Source organism: Crassostrea angulata, chromosome 2 (assembly GCF_025612915.1).
Source record: "Crassostrea angulata isolate pt1a10 chromosome 2, ASM2561291v2, whole genome shotgun sequence".
In the NCBI taxonomy this organism is placed as follows: domain Eukaryota; kingdom Metazoa; phylum Mollusca; class Bivalvia; order Ostreida; family Ostreidae; genus Magallana; species Magallana angulata.
In genome coordinates, this window is record NC_069112.1 from 5,923,717 (window position 1) to 5,939,121 (window position 15,405).

Genomic DNA, 15,405 nt, shown 5'->3' on the forward strand with positions numbered 1-15,405 from the left:
AAAGAAATATCACATTTATTGAGTTCTATCTACAGATTGCTACGACTCACCAAACATCATTTGTATATAAGTAGTATGTATTTCATGGTAAGCGTAAATACAAAAGAAAATCAGTAAACTTAAACTTGGTCACAATATTTCTCCAAAACTATTTACATAAACATGAATTTTCCATCTACCTGATCAATATAACATTTTTTATGAGGGAGAAATGTGCTTCCGACGCCACTGTACTCAATAAACTCTCCTACAAAAAAATGTCAGGGATCAACAGCATAAAATACAGATATCTCTAGAAAACATAAGTAGAAGGGGGATAACTTTCTTTCATTTCAAATTGGAAAATACAAATTGGAGTTACCCCCCTTTGCATGTGTTTTTTAATCAATTTCTTGTGTGCAAATCAAAACTAAAAAAAAATTCATCACACATTCGTCACATTTCTAAGGGATATCTCTGTCCTAGCACCAAAGTACAGCAGAGATTTATAAGAGATCTCAGGAGCTTATTATGTAAAACACACATATAGCACAAATGTAAAATTAATAAAAAGGATGACGAACACATAAATGTTAAATCCATGTACACAGAAACAGAGTCCATTGATGATGCATTATTTATGTTGAGTTTCCTTTCAGAAAAACCAAGTCCATTGACGACGCATTATTTATATAAAGTTAACATTCAGTAAAACAGAGTCCATTGACGACGCATTATTTATATAAAGTTAACATTCAGTAAAACAGAGTCCATTGATGATGCATTATTTATATAAAGTTCACATTCAGAAAAACAGAGTCCATTGACAACGCATTATTTATATAAAGTTCACATTCAGTAAAACAGAGTCCATTGACGACGCATTATTTATATAAAGTTCACATTCAGTAAAACAGAGTCCATTGACGACACATTATTTATATAAAGTTCACATTCAGAAAAACAGAGTCCATTGACGACGCATTATTTATGTTGAATTTACTTTCAGAAAAACCAAGTCCATTGACGACGCATTATTTATATAAAGTTCACATTCAGTAAAACAGAGTCCATTGACGACGCATTATTTCCATTGGAATTATGGGTAATCCGGGAAGGTTTTCTACTGTCTCCCCCTGAACTGGCCTGAAGGCGTTCTAAAAGCAGCTGTCTGCAAGAAACAAAAATAATTAGTTTATAACTGTATTAAAAGAAAGAACAAGATATCTGTGAGCCAATGCTCACTAGTGATACCCCCACTCTGATGTGAATATGCAAAATAAGCAAAGTCGACATTTAACAGAAAGCATCCGATTGGTACAGAAATATATCCAACAATGTTGCATGCCTAAACAAATGGTGTGTTAAAGTTTCAAGCATCTGCGATAAATAGCTGCTGAGAAATCTTTGAGGAAAATTTTTTAAAAAATTTTGGCTAAAATAAACAAAGTACTCATTAAACAGGAGGTTGACGTCTGATTGATACAAAAATATATCCCACGACATGACATGCAAAAACAAAAAGTGTGTTAAAATTTCAAGCATCTGCGATAAAAAAAAAAGTAAAGATGTTTCCCTATATATTCCTATGGAAAAATTTGATCTCACCCCCCAAATTGTCACCCCATCTTAACCCAGGGGATCATGATTTGAACAAACTTGAGTTTGCCCCCCTTCCCCCATTGTGGCCCCACCCTACACCCCGGGGTCATGATTTTCACAACTTTGACCTGAGGATGCTTTTACTTATGTTTCAGCTTTCCTGGCTTAATAGTTTCTGGGAAGAAGATTTTCAAACATTTACTCTACATTAGTACATTCAGATGTAAAAATTTGACCCCCCATTGACTAAATAGTTGCCCCACCCTTCTGGGGGGGGGGAGGGGTCTAGATGTTTACAACTTTAAATCTACACTACCTGAGGTGTCTTCCACAAAAATTTCAGCTTTCCTGGCTGCCAGATTAGTTTCTGAAAAGAACATTTTTTTTTAAAGATTTACTCTAAATATACGTATGTAAAAGTTCGACTTCCCATTGTGGCCCCACCCTAACCCCAGTGGTCAAGATTTTCACAACTTTGAATCTACACTACCTGAGGATGCTTTCACATAAGTTTCAGCTTTCCTGGCCAAATGATTCTTGAGAAAAAGATTTTTGAAAAAAATTCAAGAATTTTCAATATTTTCTAATTATCTCACCTTAAAAAAGGGCATGGTGCTTAATTTTCACGACTTTGAATCCCCTCTGCCGAAGGGTGTTTTGTGCCAAGTTTTTTTTTTAATTTGCCCAGTAGTTTAGGAGAAGATGTTGAAAATGTAAAACATTTATGGACAGAGGACAGACAGACAGACAGACAGACGACAGACAAATTGTGATCAGAAAAGATCACTTGAGCTTTCAGCTCAGGTAAGCAAAAAATGATAAAGGTCATTACTTGCAAAACATCATCAGATCAAAACTTTCTGCAATTATGCACATATCTAATCATTTGTCTTAAACAACAATATACTAATTAATTCTAATGGTTAAATCAAAGGCCTGAAGGGCCACAATGGCGTCGAGTTAAAGTTAATTTGAAGAGTAAAAACCTAAATAACTTTTTAAACAAGTGAAAAGCTGTCAATGTGACAGCTAACCGGGTTTTCTTTTTATATGCGAACTGTATCCTTAATCCATGTCAACCCATATCCAGTGAAATAAAGTACCCCATATGCAATATTTTGCTAAAAAAGACTTAGTTCAAAAGCTGGTATTTTTTTCATAAATAATCAGAAATAAAAATCCTAGAAATATGCACACCTCTGATACATGTACAATTAATCTGCAAAAGAACAACTTTTTATCTATAAAACTGTAGGAATAGTTATCCGTACAATGAGGTTACCCTATATGCAATATTTTGCTAAAAATTGACTAACTTCAAAAGCTGGTATTTTTTTCACAAATTATCAGTAATCAAAATCCTAGCAATATGCACACCTCTGATATATGTACAATTGATCTGCAAAAGAACAACTTCTTATCTTGAAAACTGTAAGAGGAGTTATCCGTACAATGAGGGTACGCTATATGCAATATTTTGCAAAAAAATGACTAAATTCAAAAGCTGGTATTTTTTTCATAAAATATCAGTAACCAAAATCCTAGCAATAAGCACACCTCTGATATATGTATAACTGATCTGCAAAAGAAAAATATCCTATCTTGAGAACTGTAGGAGGAGTTATCTGTACAATGAGGGTACCCTATGTGCAATATTTTGCCAAAAAATGACCAAGTTCAAAAGCTGGTATTTTTTTCATAAATTATCGAAAATCAAAATCCTAGAAATATGCATACCTCTGATATATGTATAATTGATCTGCAAAAGAACAACTTCCTATTTTGAAAACTGTAGGAGGACTTATCCATACAATGAGGGTACCCTATATGCAATATTTTGCCAAAAAATGACCAAGTTCAAAAGCTGGTATTTTTTTCATAAATTATCCAAAATAAAAAAAAAAAAAAAAAAATACATTCGTCAACTTTTAAAAAAAATAGAAACTGTTATTTATCACATAACTAATTAAAATACAATTCATTACAAATTTGCTCACCTAATTTTTAAAAGTTTTGAATTTCAATTGAAAATTTAAGTTTATAGAAATATCCTAGGAGTTAAAATTTTCAAAGATTTTTTTTCTCTATTTATATGGAAATAAATATTAAAATTATTATTGTGTTTAATTCTATATATTGTATACTGCTGATAACCATTCTGTCTCTTATTATCAATTTCATCTAAAATTCACAAGGGTCCAAATGACACCGGTCGAAAAGATCAGGGGTAGATAAAAGAAAGCACCCATTCACGTTGTTTACAAAGTGAAAGTAGTTCACTAGTTGGTTTATGTAGATGTACTTATCGCTCGATTAGGAAGTTTTGTTTCTACAAGATAAAACATTTGTGCATTGTCAATTTTCGATATGGATACAAAATAATCTATTTTGCAGGCTAGTACATTTCTTAACCAAATTGAGTATGTAAGCCCATGGCTATCGCATGTGTCTCGGTGCTAGTGTATTCATCAGCTGAAACCGAGACATATTGTTTTCAATAAAATGTGAACATTTTTAAAGACGGCAACCATTTCAAATCTGCAAACTTGTTTTGTTGACGTACAGTTCTGCTCGAAATTGAAGTATGTCATCTATTTTTCTTCAAACACATACGAAAACTTTGCACTCATTTGAGTTGTTTGGCTCCTAAAAATGTAACTTCCGGACGTACGATCCCTAGATGGCTTTCGAGCTTCACGCCATAAAAATTCAAGACAAAACATTGTAATTAAATTTCCTAGAAACATGCAAATCAACCCATTATGCCCTAACTACCTACTAAGTTTTACGAAATTCAATACAGCTGTTTGAGAAGAGTCACGCTTATAAAATAATCATTCAAAAAAATCATTCAAAAAAATCATTCAACATATGGCCAAAATTCAAGTTCAATGGGGCTAAAATTCCCAGAAAGATAAATGAATCGGAACTTCCTAGTAATTAGCACATCTACACATTGTGTCCTAAATACCTTAAAAGTTTCATAAAATTCTGTGCAGATGTTTAATATAAGTTTTGCTTAAAAACCAGGACTGACAGACGGATAGGTTAATAATGAAATCATTATTCTCTAACAATTCCATTACATGGGGTATAATAATGGCACTATTAGCAAAACAAAAATACATTTTGGAATTGATAAAGATTCAACATTTACAATGTTTAATTGTTTAGTTATTAAAGACTCTTTTATAATATTCCACATTCAGAAAATAAAACTTGAATAACACTATGTTTCTCACTCAGCAACAGACAGCCATGTTTGGATGATCACAAAGTGTGAAATAAACAGGAGTCAGTATTACAGTCCATGTGAATTATACACAGCTCAATTTCAGCTGCAGATGTTGAACAAAGTGACAAACAACATGTGTGGTTTTGAGAGCAGACTAGATTTGTACAGAAACATTTACAACCTGTCAATATCCCAGCTATCTCCATTCTACGGCTGGTGATGAGCTGGACATGGTGTCCTCATCAGGACGGGGTCTGTGTTCATCTACAACAAGGCATTAATTAGCTGTTAATTAATCCATTCCATACATTATATGTAATGATAGAGCTACATCTACAATTAAAACTTTTAACTGATTACCCTGTCACTTGCTTTATTATTTGTCTAATTAATTAAATTAAGTCAATTAACATGTAACAAAACAACTGATTACAAATACATGCGTCAGTGAGTTTTACTTTCGTTTAGTTGATGAGTTGTGGTGTGACGAGGTGTTGTGTCTCCGTCAGGACGGGGTCTGTGTTCATCTACAACAAGTCATTAATTAGCTGTTAATTAATTACATACAGTATATGTAATGATAGAGCTACGTCTACAAATTAAAACTTTAACCTGATTACCATGACACTTGCTTTATTATTTATCTAATTAATTAAGTTAAGTCAATTAACATATCACAAAATAACCGATTACAAATACATGTGTCACTCTATATATTTCATAATTAAATACAGCAACCTGCTATTTCTATTCACTAAATACAATGACATGTAACTGTACATTTAATTAATAAAATAATGTATCTAATTTCTGTTTATTTTAGATAAACACTGAATCCCAATGACTGGTAGATACAGCTAACCCTGTAACAATGAGCTGTTTATATTGACAAACAATCACACAGATAAACATGTCTTACATGTATCTTATTGACTGATAATTAACACGGACTGTGTGTCTTAGTTATCTATATCTAATTAATGTGAATGATAATGACTCAGACTTACCTGTCAGAGCGTCCTGTCTGGTGATATACCTGTAGACACACACCTTGTTGTTGTTCCATGATCCGACCCAGAGACGGTGAGTGTTGACATCATAACTCAGGCTGTATGGTAAACCCATCTCTTGTGATTTTGTCAGTAGACGTGACAGGAACTGACCGTCCTTGTTTATCATCTGTACTGTTTTGGTTCTATCATCACACACCAGGATGTGTGACAGCACGTCAGTACAGATTCCATGTGGCCATAGTACTGATCCTGGTGGATGTCCTGTGTAGGAGAAACGATGTCTTCCTCCACGCTCTGTCACCACTACAGCACCAGACCAAGTGTCAGACACCACGACATCCCCATTGTTGTTCTCTGTTATATAGTCAGGTCCACTATACAGTCCCCGTCCTGTGCTGCTGTACTGTATGGTTTGTGTGAGTTGTCCACTCTGGTTGTACCGGGTTACCTTGCCTGTCAATGGTTCTCTATACATCCCGACCAGTAGATCCCCAGTGGACGGGGACCAGTACACACACCATGGTTCCCATGTAGAGTCTGTTCTCTTTATAAATGTGGTGGTTGTTTTCATATCCTTTGACAGTTTGTTGATGTTATGTTTCCTATCTATATAAATCAGTTCACTCTCACTGTTCACTGTGTGTAATCCATCTTCATAACTACATGAATCCTCCACACGATGTAGAGGGACACCTGTTGTGTCTGTCAACATGAGTTTCTTTAGATCACTGACCCAGACCCGGTCTGATGTCACACAGGAAATGTGTAAACAACGATCAACACCTGTCAGTGTGAGAGATTGATGGAACTCAGCACCAGACGTCAGTTTCAGCAGACACTGGTTTCCTACGCGTCGGTTTCCTCTCTCTGTGATTTGGATTGCACTCAGTGACTCCATCACATCCTCCTTGTTGAGTGACTCAGTCATGGAGAGCTGGCTGGTGTGGAGTGTAAGATGTATCTGGGGGAGGACTGTCTTTGTGAAGGAGAGGAATTGTAGCGCACTGAATGTGAATGCTGGCTGTACATATCTGTGTTCATATCTCCTTATTCTGACAATATGTCTGATCATTTCTATCTTCTGTTTTTCACATCTGTGTTTGAAATCAAAGTCACATAACACATAGTTCAATAGATCATATACCACATAGTCAATGAGACCCTTCAGTTTCTGGGCCTTTGTTAACATCTCTGATTGAAGGAGGGAGAATTCTGTGTGACAGGTTTTGACATCAGCTTTGATTCCTGTCAGGAGAACAGGTCTGTAAAAGAGAGCCTCACTCCTGATGGTGTGAATGGTTCCTCTGTGTTGTTGTCGCTTTGATTTATAAGCTTTTTGCAGATCCTGAATTTTGTGCTTTTTTTTTCCAAAGAGAAAACTTCTGACAGGGAGTTTGTGTGATTTATGTCCAAACCAAAAATCACACACAGGAACTTGACAAGGTTCACAGTACTTTGTATAAACATGGCTAGGATGTCTCACACAGATCTCTTGTGTTGGGATGTAGTTGATTTTATCACGGTGTGACACAACATCATGGTCTATTGTTTGGAGATCTTTTACATGGTTCTCTTTACACTGGGGACACAGATCACATGGACACGATACACAATAGTACGCTGTGTCCCCCGGACACTTAGAACACAGATGTACTCGGTATGGGGAGCTTGCTGTGATGTTTTGGGAGCTTGCTGTGTCCATGATGTGGGGGGTCTGGGTCACAACCTGTTGAATGAAAATAAAGAGTTTTAGAATTATTATTGCTTTATAGATTCAATGTCAAACTTAATAAGAAATATTTTAGTTTAAAGCAGATGTTTTTTTTAAGAAATACCATATTTTCCCTACTTAGATAATTGATGGTCTATCATTCTGGTTCTGATTATAGAGACACTCAACCAGTAGAAAAATACAACACAAGATTGCTGAGTGAGAAAGAGGTGCTCTCTCTCTCTCTCTCTCTCTCTCTCTCTCTATTGCCATCGTTTTATCTCTATATATCTTTCTCTCTGTTTCTCTCTCTTGGATGTGTACATAATTGAGAAAGTGTACTACCGGTATATGATTATCTAGCACAGAAAGTCAGAGAGAGAAAAAAAAATAGATGTATAGTACACGTCCCAATTTAGTTCAATTCAATTACCGGGTATTTACTGTCTCAATTTACCTAACATGTATTCCTGCTATTTCTATTTCTTTCTCTCAATCTCTGTTTCTCATAATTCTAATACTAAACATGCACTCTTGCTCTCTCTCAAACATATATGCACTAATGCATCTTTCTATTTCTCTTAGCCATGTAATCTCTCTCTCTCTTTCTCTCTCTCTCTCTCTCACATTATTACTCCTTCATTCACTATCTCTAATTTTACAGCTAAACAAGTACTTCTTATCTCTCATTTTTTCTCAAAGCCTCTGTCCCACATAATTTCAGAACTGATAAACATGTAAACACTTTTTATCTGTTATGTAAACATGTGCATCTTACTTATTCTCTCAGACATGTAATCTCTCTCTCTTTCTCTCTCATTATTACTCCTTTATTCACTATCTCATAATTTTACTGTTAAGTTTGTACTTCTTATCTCTCATTCTTTCTCAAAGCCCCTGTCTCAAAGCCCCTGTTTCTTATAATTTCCTGATAAATATGTTTTTGCTTTCCATCTGTTCTCTCTATCCCTCAATATTTACATTCTACTGTGTTTTTCCATTAAAATTTATGATCTTTAAATGCCTCTAAATGCAACACCTACCGTAATCACTGAGTATGAATTTACATGTTATTTACATAAGTAGTTCTCAAACAAAGATTTCTATGTTATCGGTTAAAAAAATATATTTCATGAATGTTGTCAAAACACTATCATGACTATGTTCTACAATTATTCAACAAAAAAGATGACTTTATAATTAAAAGCAAAATTTCAAGAGTTATTTTTCATGGATTATATTTTCATGCTCGTCGATCTCAACTCAACAGTCTATGTGATAACCAGTTTAAACCGGTTGTATATAACAGCTGTTCTTGCTGTTACTAATTTACTCCCTCCGTGATCTGCAATTTATATTGATTTATTTAAGTAAACAATTGATTTCATCAGTAAGGGAATGTAAATATAAGCATTGAATGATTTATTTTTGACGTCGTCATGTCAATAACTGGCGTCAGATGAGAAGACAAATTATCATAACGCGCTAACGCACGTTATTCAATTTGTCTGCTAACGGCAGACGTCAAAAATAAATCATTCAATTCTATACACTTTCACTGCTAAACCCCCTCTCTCTCTCTCTCTCTCTCCTTACTCTTATATATGTAAAGATGTGCATCTTACTTATTCCCTCAGACATATAGTCCCTCTCTCTCTCTCTCTCTATCTCTCTCCTTACTGTTGTACATGTAAACATGTGCATCTTACTTATTCTCTCAGACATGTAATCTTTCTCTCTCTCTCTTCTTATACGTAATATTGCTTTCTATCATCCCTCTCTTCTATCTTTTTTCTTTCTTTCCCTCATTCTCTCTCCTCTTTCTCTCATTCTTTCTTCCTCTCTCTCAAATAGACTTTCTCTAAACATGTACATGCAATATTATTACTCTTTCAATCTTACCCCCCCCCCCCCCCACACACACACACACACATCACCATAACTTAGTTATGGAAATGAGGGCTGACACAAGATTTGCCTCCTCTCTCTCTCTCTCTCTTTCTCTCTCTCTCTGACTAACTCTGTTAAACATATGCATCTTTCTATTTCTCTTAGACATGTAATCTCTCTCTCTCTCCACATACACATCACCATAACTTATAGAAATGAGGGCTGACACAGGATTTGCCTTCTGTTTGATTCTATTGAACCACTGGTTTTTTTTAATGTGACACATATCTTCAATATGTTCTTATTTACAATTCACCTATGAAATACAGAATGTAACTTTTTTAAATGAGGTTATAAAACATAGGTAAAATGCAGTTGTGTGTTTACCACATGTAGAGAACAGACTGTAATTGCTATCAAAATACAATTCACACCTAATCCTCAAATGTGTGCAAAATGGGAACCCACCAATGTATACATGTTAAATACTGGCTTATGGCCCATGCTTTGCTATTCCCCTTAACCCTGGTTGATTTTTGACTGTCCCCCGGGCAGATAATTGGACAATACCCCAGCCCAGACATTACCACAAGGATATGTTTCTCCTCGTCTAACACATCAATCATCAAATGGGAATGTGGGCAATAGTAATATTGTCAGTGCCTGGGTAAGGAGTTGATGTTGACCTCGGCCTATGCTCTCGAGTAACAGTTCTTACCCCAGGACTAACACAATGACCACTGCCCTCATACCCATTTAAGAGATGTATACTAAAATGTCTATGAATGACACACGACGACAAACGTGAGATAGCAATGGGTCTCCTGAGTGACTCAGGTGACCTAAAAATACATAGTATAGCTACATGAACATGGTGATATTACATGTATACTATACCACATATATTCTCTCTTTGACCTCTCAGTCAACAGCACAGTCAGACACAGGGAACCTGTAAAGAGACCATCAACTGTTACATTCTACAGACTGGTATAACCTATGAACTATTACAAACTAGTACTTGATGATGTCCCGCGCAAGTGTGGGATTTAATAATATACACATTTAAATGATACAATGTTTAATATGTTGATCCACATTTTTTGTTTTTTTTATGTATATATAGTGTCTGATATTTTTTTTTAATTTAATTTTTAACCTTTTTCAAGCTCGTAAAAATCTACATTTACTATATCAAATACTGCTTACTCTCAAACATGTACTTTGCACCTACCGGGTATGTTAATTCTCTCTCTCTCTCTCTCTCTTTCTCTCTCTCTCTCCTTCTCTCTCACATACACAGGTGCACACACACAGACTTTCTATGCTTACAATTTGTTCTTGATTTTCTATACTAAACCTGTATATGTAATTTTACTCTTTATAGCTTACTCCCTCTCTTCTCTCTTAGATTTGTTCTGTCAAACAGGTACTAATGTTCTTCTCTCTCCCCCTCTTCTCTCTCTCTCTCCTCTCTGTCTGTCTCTCCCCCTCTTCTCTCTCTCTCTCTCTCCCCCTCTTCTCTCTCTCTCTCTCTCTCTCCTCTATCTCTCTTTCTTTGCTTAAAATTCCCCCTGATTTTCTCTACTAAACCTGTACCTGTAATAATTCTCTTTAGATCTTATTCTCTCTCTCTCATCATTTACCTAACTTCACAGATAGGTGCTTTCTCTCTCTCTCTCTCTCTCTCTCTCTCTCTCATACTTTTTTAGTTTTTTCTACTGAACATGTACATGTACATGTAATATTACTCATTAGATTTTATTAGGGTCTTCCGTTTCCAACGGAAGACCCTCTTGTTTTTCTTCGGTTTCTTTTTATTATTATTTTATTTTTTATTTTTTTTCTGACTCCTTCTCGGCTTTATATCTCAAAAAGTTTTCATCCGATTTCAATGAAATTTTCAGAGCATTTGTAAAGTTACCGTGCCTAAAAGATGTTAAAGTTTCAGCATTTACGTCACTTCCGTTCAAATTTGGCGGCTATTTTTAAATTTAAAAAAAGTGATTTTGTCCGGAAGAAATCTCCGTAAACTTTAAAGATATCGCTTTGAAATATTTAACTGATGATAGATGTATCAATTCTATAATGTACTGGGGGGTTTAAAATTTTGTTCATCAATTTTGCTCAAAACCGGAAGCAGTTCCAATTTTTGGAAATTTTCATTTTTTTGAACAAAATAAGACAATACACCAGTCTTATAGAACTTGCCATGGTGAATTCAAATCTGAAATCCGTTTGAAAATCGGACGATGCATTACAGAGATATCGGGGTTTAAAAATTGATTTTTCCGGAAATTTTGATTCCGCGTCCTTGGTTTAAAAAATAGCATAATGTTTAAAGTAAAATTAATTCGTACCAAAAATAATTGTTAAGTCGTACTTGAACACATTCGGATTTTTTTTTTTGGTCAAGTCCTTCTTGAAATCAGAAAGGTTCTTGTTAATTCGTACTTAAAATCATTCGGATTTTGTTAAGTCGTACCAGGAATAATTCGATTTTTTCATATTTTTATTTTAGTTACTCTTGTTGTTGGTTTAAGAGCTCTGCTTCTTACAGGAACTGTCGGCTTTACTTCCGACATTAACGGAAGACCCACTCGTTGCTTTGCAACGAGCTTTGCTCTAGTTCTCTCTCTCTCTCTCTCTCTCTCTCTCTCTCTCTCTCTCTCTCTCTCTCTCTCTCTCTCCACAAACACACACATCACCATAATTTAGAGAAATGAGGGCTGACACCAGATTTGACTTCTGTCTGATTCTATTGAAACACTGTTTTTCAAATGTGACACATATCTTCAGTATGTTCTTATTTACAATTCACATATGAAATACACAATGTAACTTTTTAAAATGGGGTTATAAGACATCTAGGTAAAATGTAGTTGTGTTATTGCCCCATGTAGAGAACATTTTGTACTTGCTATCAAAACACAATTCACACCTATCATCAAATGTGTGCAAAATGGGAACCCACCAATGTATACATGTTAATTGCTGGCTTATGGCCCATGCTTTGCTATTCCCCTTAACCCTGGTTGATTTTTGACAGTCCCCCGGGCAGATAATTGGACAATACCCCAGCCCAGACATTACCACAAGGATATGTTTCTCCTCGTCTAACACATCAATCATCAAATGGGAATGTGGGCAATAGTTATATTGTCAGTTCCTGGGTAAGAAATTGATGTTGACCTCGCCCTATGCTCTCGGGCAACAGTTCTTACCCCAGGACTAACACAATGACTCCTGCCCTCATACCCATTTAAGAGATGTATACTAAAATGTCTATGAATGACACACGACGACAAACGTGAGATAGCAATGGGTCTCCTGAGTGACTCAGGTGACCTAAAAATACATAGTATAGCTACATGAACATGGTGATATTACATGAATACTATACCACATATATTCTCTCTTTGATCTCCCAGTCAACAGTCAGGGAACCTGTAAAGAGACCATCAACTGTTACATACTACAGACTGGTATAACCTATCAGTCAACAGTCAGACACAGAGAACCTGTAAAGAGACCATCAACTGTTATACACTAGTATTTGATGATATCCCACGCAAGCACTGGATTTAAAAATATATACATGTATACACATTTATATGATACAAAGGCTTATATTTTAAAAAATATTTTTGGGTTCATTTTTGCATTTATTGTGTCCAATTTTTTCTTAATTACTTTTCATGTTTCTTAACCTTTTCTTTCAAATTAAAATAAAAACCCAACTGCATGGCTGGATTTTTACAGGAGCAGGGATGAAAAATCTAAACTAAAATGGTTGATATATACATTAATTATTTCGCAGTTTATAAAGCCTAAACTGCCCCAAACCATTTTATATCCTATAAAACAAATAAATATTGAATTCATTGCTTATACTTTAATTTTTTACTCTTCATTGTACGTAAAAACGTTCATTTGGCCCTAAAAATGACGTTAAATTGTACAAAATTCAAACGTAACATCAGATGTGTTGATACATTTTTGACGTTAGTCTTATCATGACATAGGCAACATTCTTTATATGATATTCAACAATTGTTTAGCCAATCAGAAAGCGCATTACAACCAGAATTAAATTATATACCCATCAATTTTTCTTTCTTGTAACTGACAATTTTACAGAGTTTGATCTGGGTTTCCAGTTCACCACACTGTGGTTTTTTCCGATTCCGTATTACTGCTCTCTGAAACTGATTTGTTCTTAAGGTCAAATCTCACTATAATTTGTAAAACTGTTCCAAATAAAAATTTCAAATAAAAGACGATTTTGAAAAAAAAATAATTGGGGAGGGGGAGGGGGGTTATCCCCCATTCAACCTCCCTATTTGATGTATACATGATTTATTCATATAGAGGTAGAACACAATTTATTCATTGTTTACAAATTAATGTAAAAGGTTTACTAATCTTTCCTGGTATAAAAATGTATGAAATTAAAAGACACTAGTGTATGCTAGTAATGCAACCGTCATACGATAAGCACGGGCCATTATCATTGTGATGTTATGAACAAGTTCACACATTATTGAACGTTTTCGCTATTCAAAGGTTCATATAAGGAAACATATAAATTAAAATTTGCAAATGTAAATATCAAGTATTACCTTCTATGTATACTCCAAGTAAATTCCCAGTAAATATATTCGCCCTTTACATGATCATTCAGTATCAATTCATTGCTAGTATATATTTTGATACAAACTCCCACTGACTTGGATCCGCCAAAGCGTGTCCACCACCAAACTCTCATTTTTGCTATTTTGGACTGGTTTTAAAATGTCGAAAATTAAAGTAGGTTTTCAATTAATTTTACAACATTACTTATCAGGCAAAATTCAATAATAGTTGATGGACATCATATCACACCTGTTGAAATACCAAAGGTGTAAGCAGTTATTGTGGTGCAGGCATTTTTCAGTTTATTGACAAAATGTCAACTGTTTTCTATATGTTTTTTGTAATTCAGGTAAGTGATTAAGACATTGATAACCACTGACCCCATTTCTTACATGTTATACATGTTTAAGGACGGCGACGCAATTTATTTCCACAGTAGATTTTTTATTTAAATTTTTATATAATGTTAATTCGATCAGTTAATGACGAGTGAAAATCAATAAAAAAAATTATATTATCATAGACTTCCTTTCTTTACTGTGGGGCATTTCAAAATTTGGGACTAAGGGTACGAAAATTCTCAGATATAATAGAATTAAGTAGGGTGAGTTAACCATGCATCGGACACCTACCTTGGATTGGACAACTTTGGTTAAAAATATACAAATAAATGTGCTTGCGCTCATGTGGTGTTTCATATATCCCTGAATTAGACCTAATGAACTTTATTATTATTAAGAATTTGACAGTCACATTGTCCAAAAAATAGCAGTATAGGCGTCGTAAAATGACGTCAAATACGCCATCATTGAAAATTTAGTTACAAAGATTTTACGCAAGAGCATTATTTGAATGTTGTGCATTTGATTGTGAATAATTGAAAATGCACTTCCTACTTAAAATAATTAGAAAGAAGTAAGTTTTGAAACAAAATTTTATTAAAATAAGTTTAAGAAATTTGAAGAATTGATGTCAAGGTCATTTTTGCTCCATATATTCACTTCACCTTGGATCGGACACAAATTAACCATGCATCGGAGAGTTTTCAATTCATGATTTCTTCTAATAATTAAGAAGGTAGGTGCCCATTCCTTGTGATATACTTTAAATGTGAAGTAAAATAAAAATTTAAAAAATATTTGATACACTGTGTCGAACATTTTCCTCAGACCACTTAAAATTCGAGTTTTAGAGATACAGCCTTTTTAATCCAAAGTTCCTGTAGGAGCTGGCACGATAAAGAACCCCTCATGATAAATAGTCCTTTAAACAGAGGCACTAGTCAAAATTCCTGACTGCAGATTCGATGATTTACATTAAAAGAAATTTGAATAGCAATT

General features: G+C 34.6%; 1 protein-coding gene across 2 annotated transcripts; it reads right to left on the reverse strand.

The window, feature by feature from the left end:
* Positions 1–9,144, reverse strand: LOC128170711 (uncharacterized). Of its 2 annotated transcripts, XM_052836473.1 has the most exons (3): positions 5,824–9,144; positions 4,998–5,080; positions 1–1,948 (listed from the first exon to the last, which is right to left on the reverse strand). In XM_052836473.1, the coding sequence occupies exons 1-2, from the start codon at positions 7,529–7,531 to the stop codon at positions 5,013–5,015; spliced, it is 1,776 nt and encodes a 591-aa protein (XP_052692433.1). In that variant the 5' UTR covers positions 7,532–9,144; the 3' UTR covers positions 1–1,948; positions 4,998–5,012. The 2 variants fall into 2 exon arrangements, with proteins under 2 accessions (XP_052692433.1, XP_052692432.1); XM_052836472.1 differs by lacking the exons at positions 1–1,948; positions 4,998–5,080 and adding an exon at positions 5,100–5,343 and having other exon boundaries at positions 5,824–9,143.
* Positions 9,145–15,405: the final 6,261 nt, after the last annotated feature.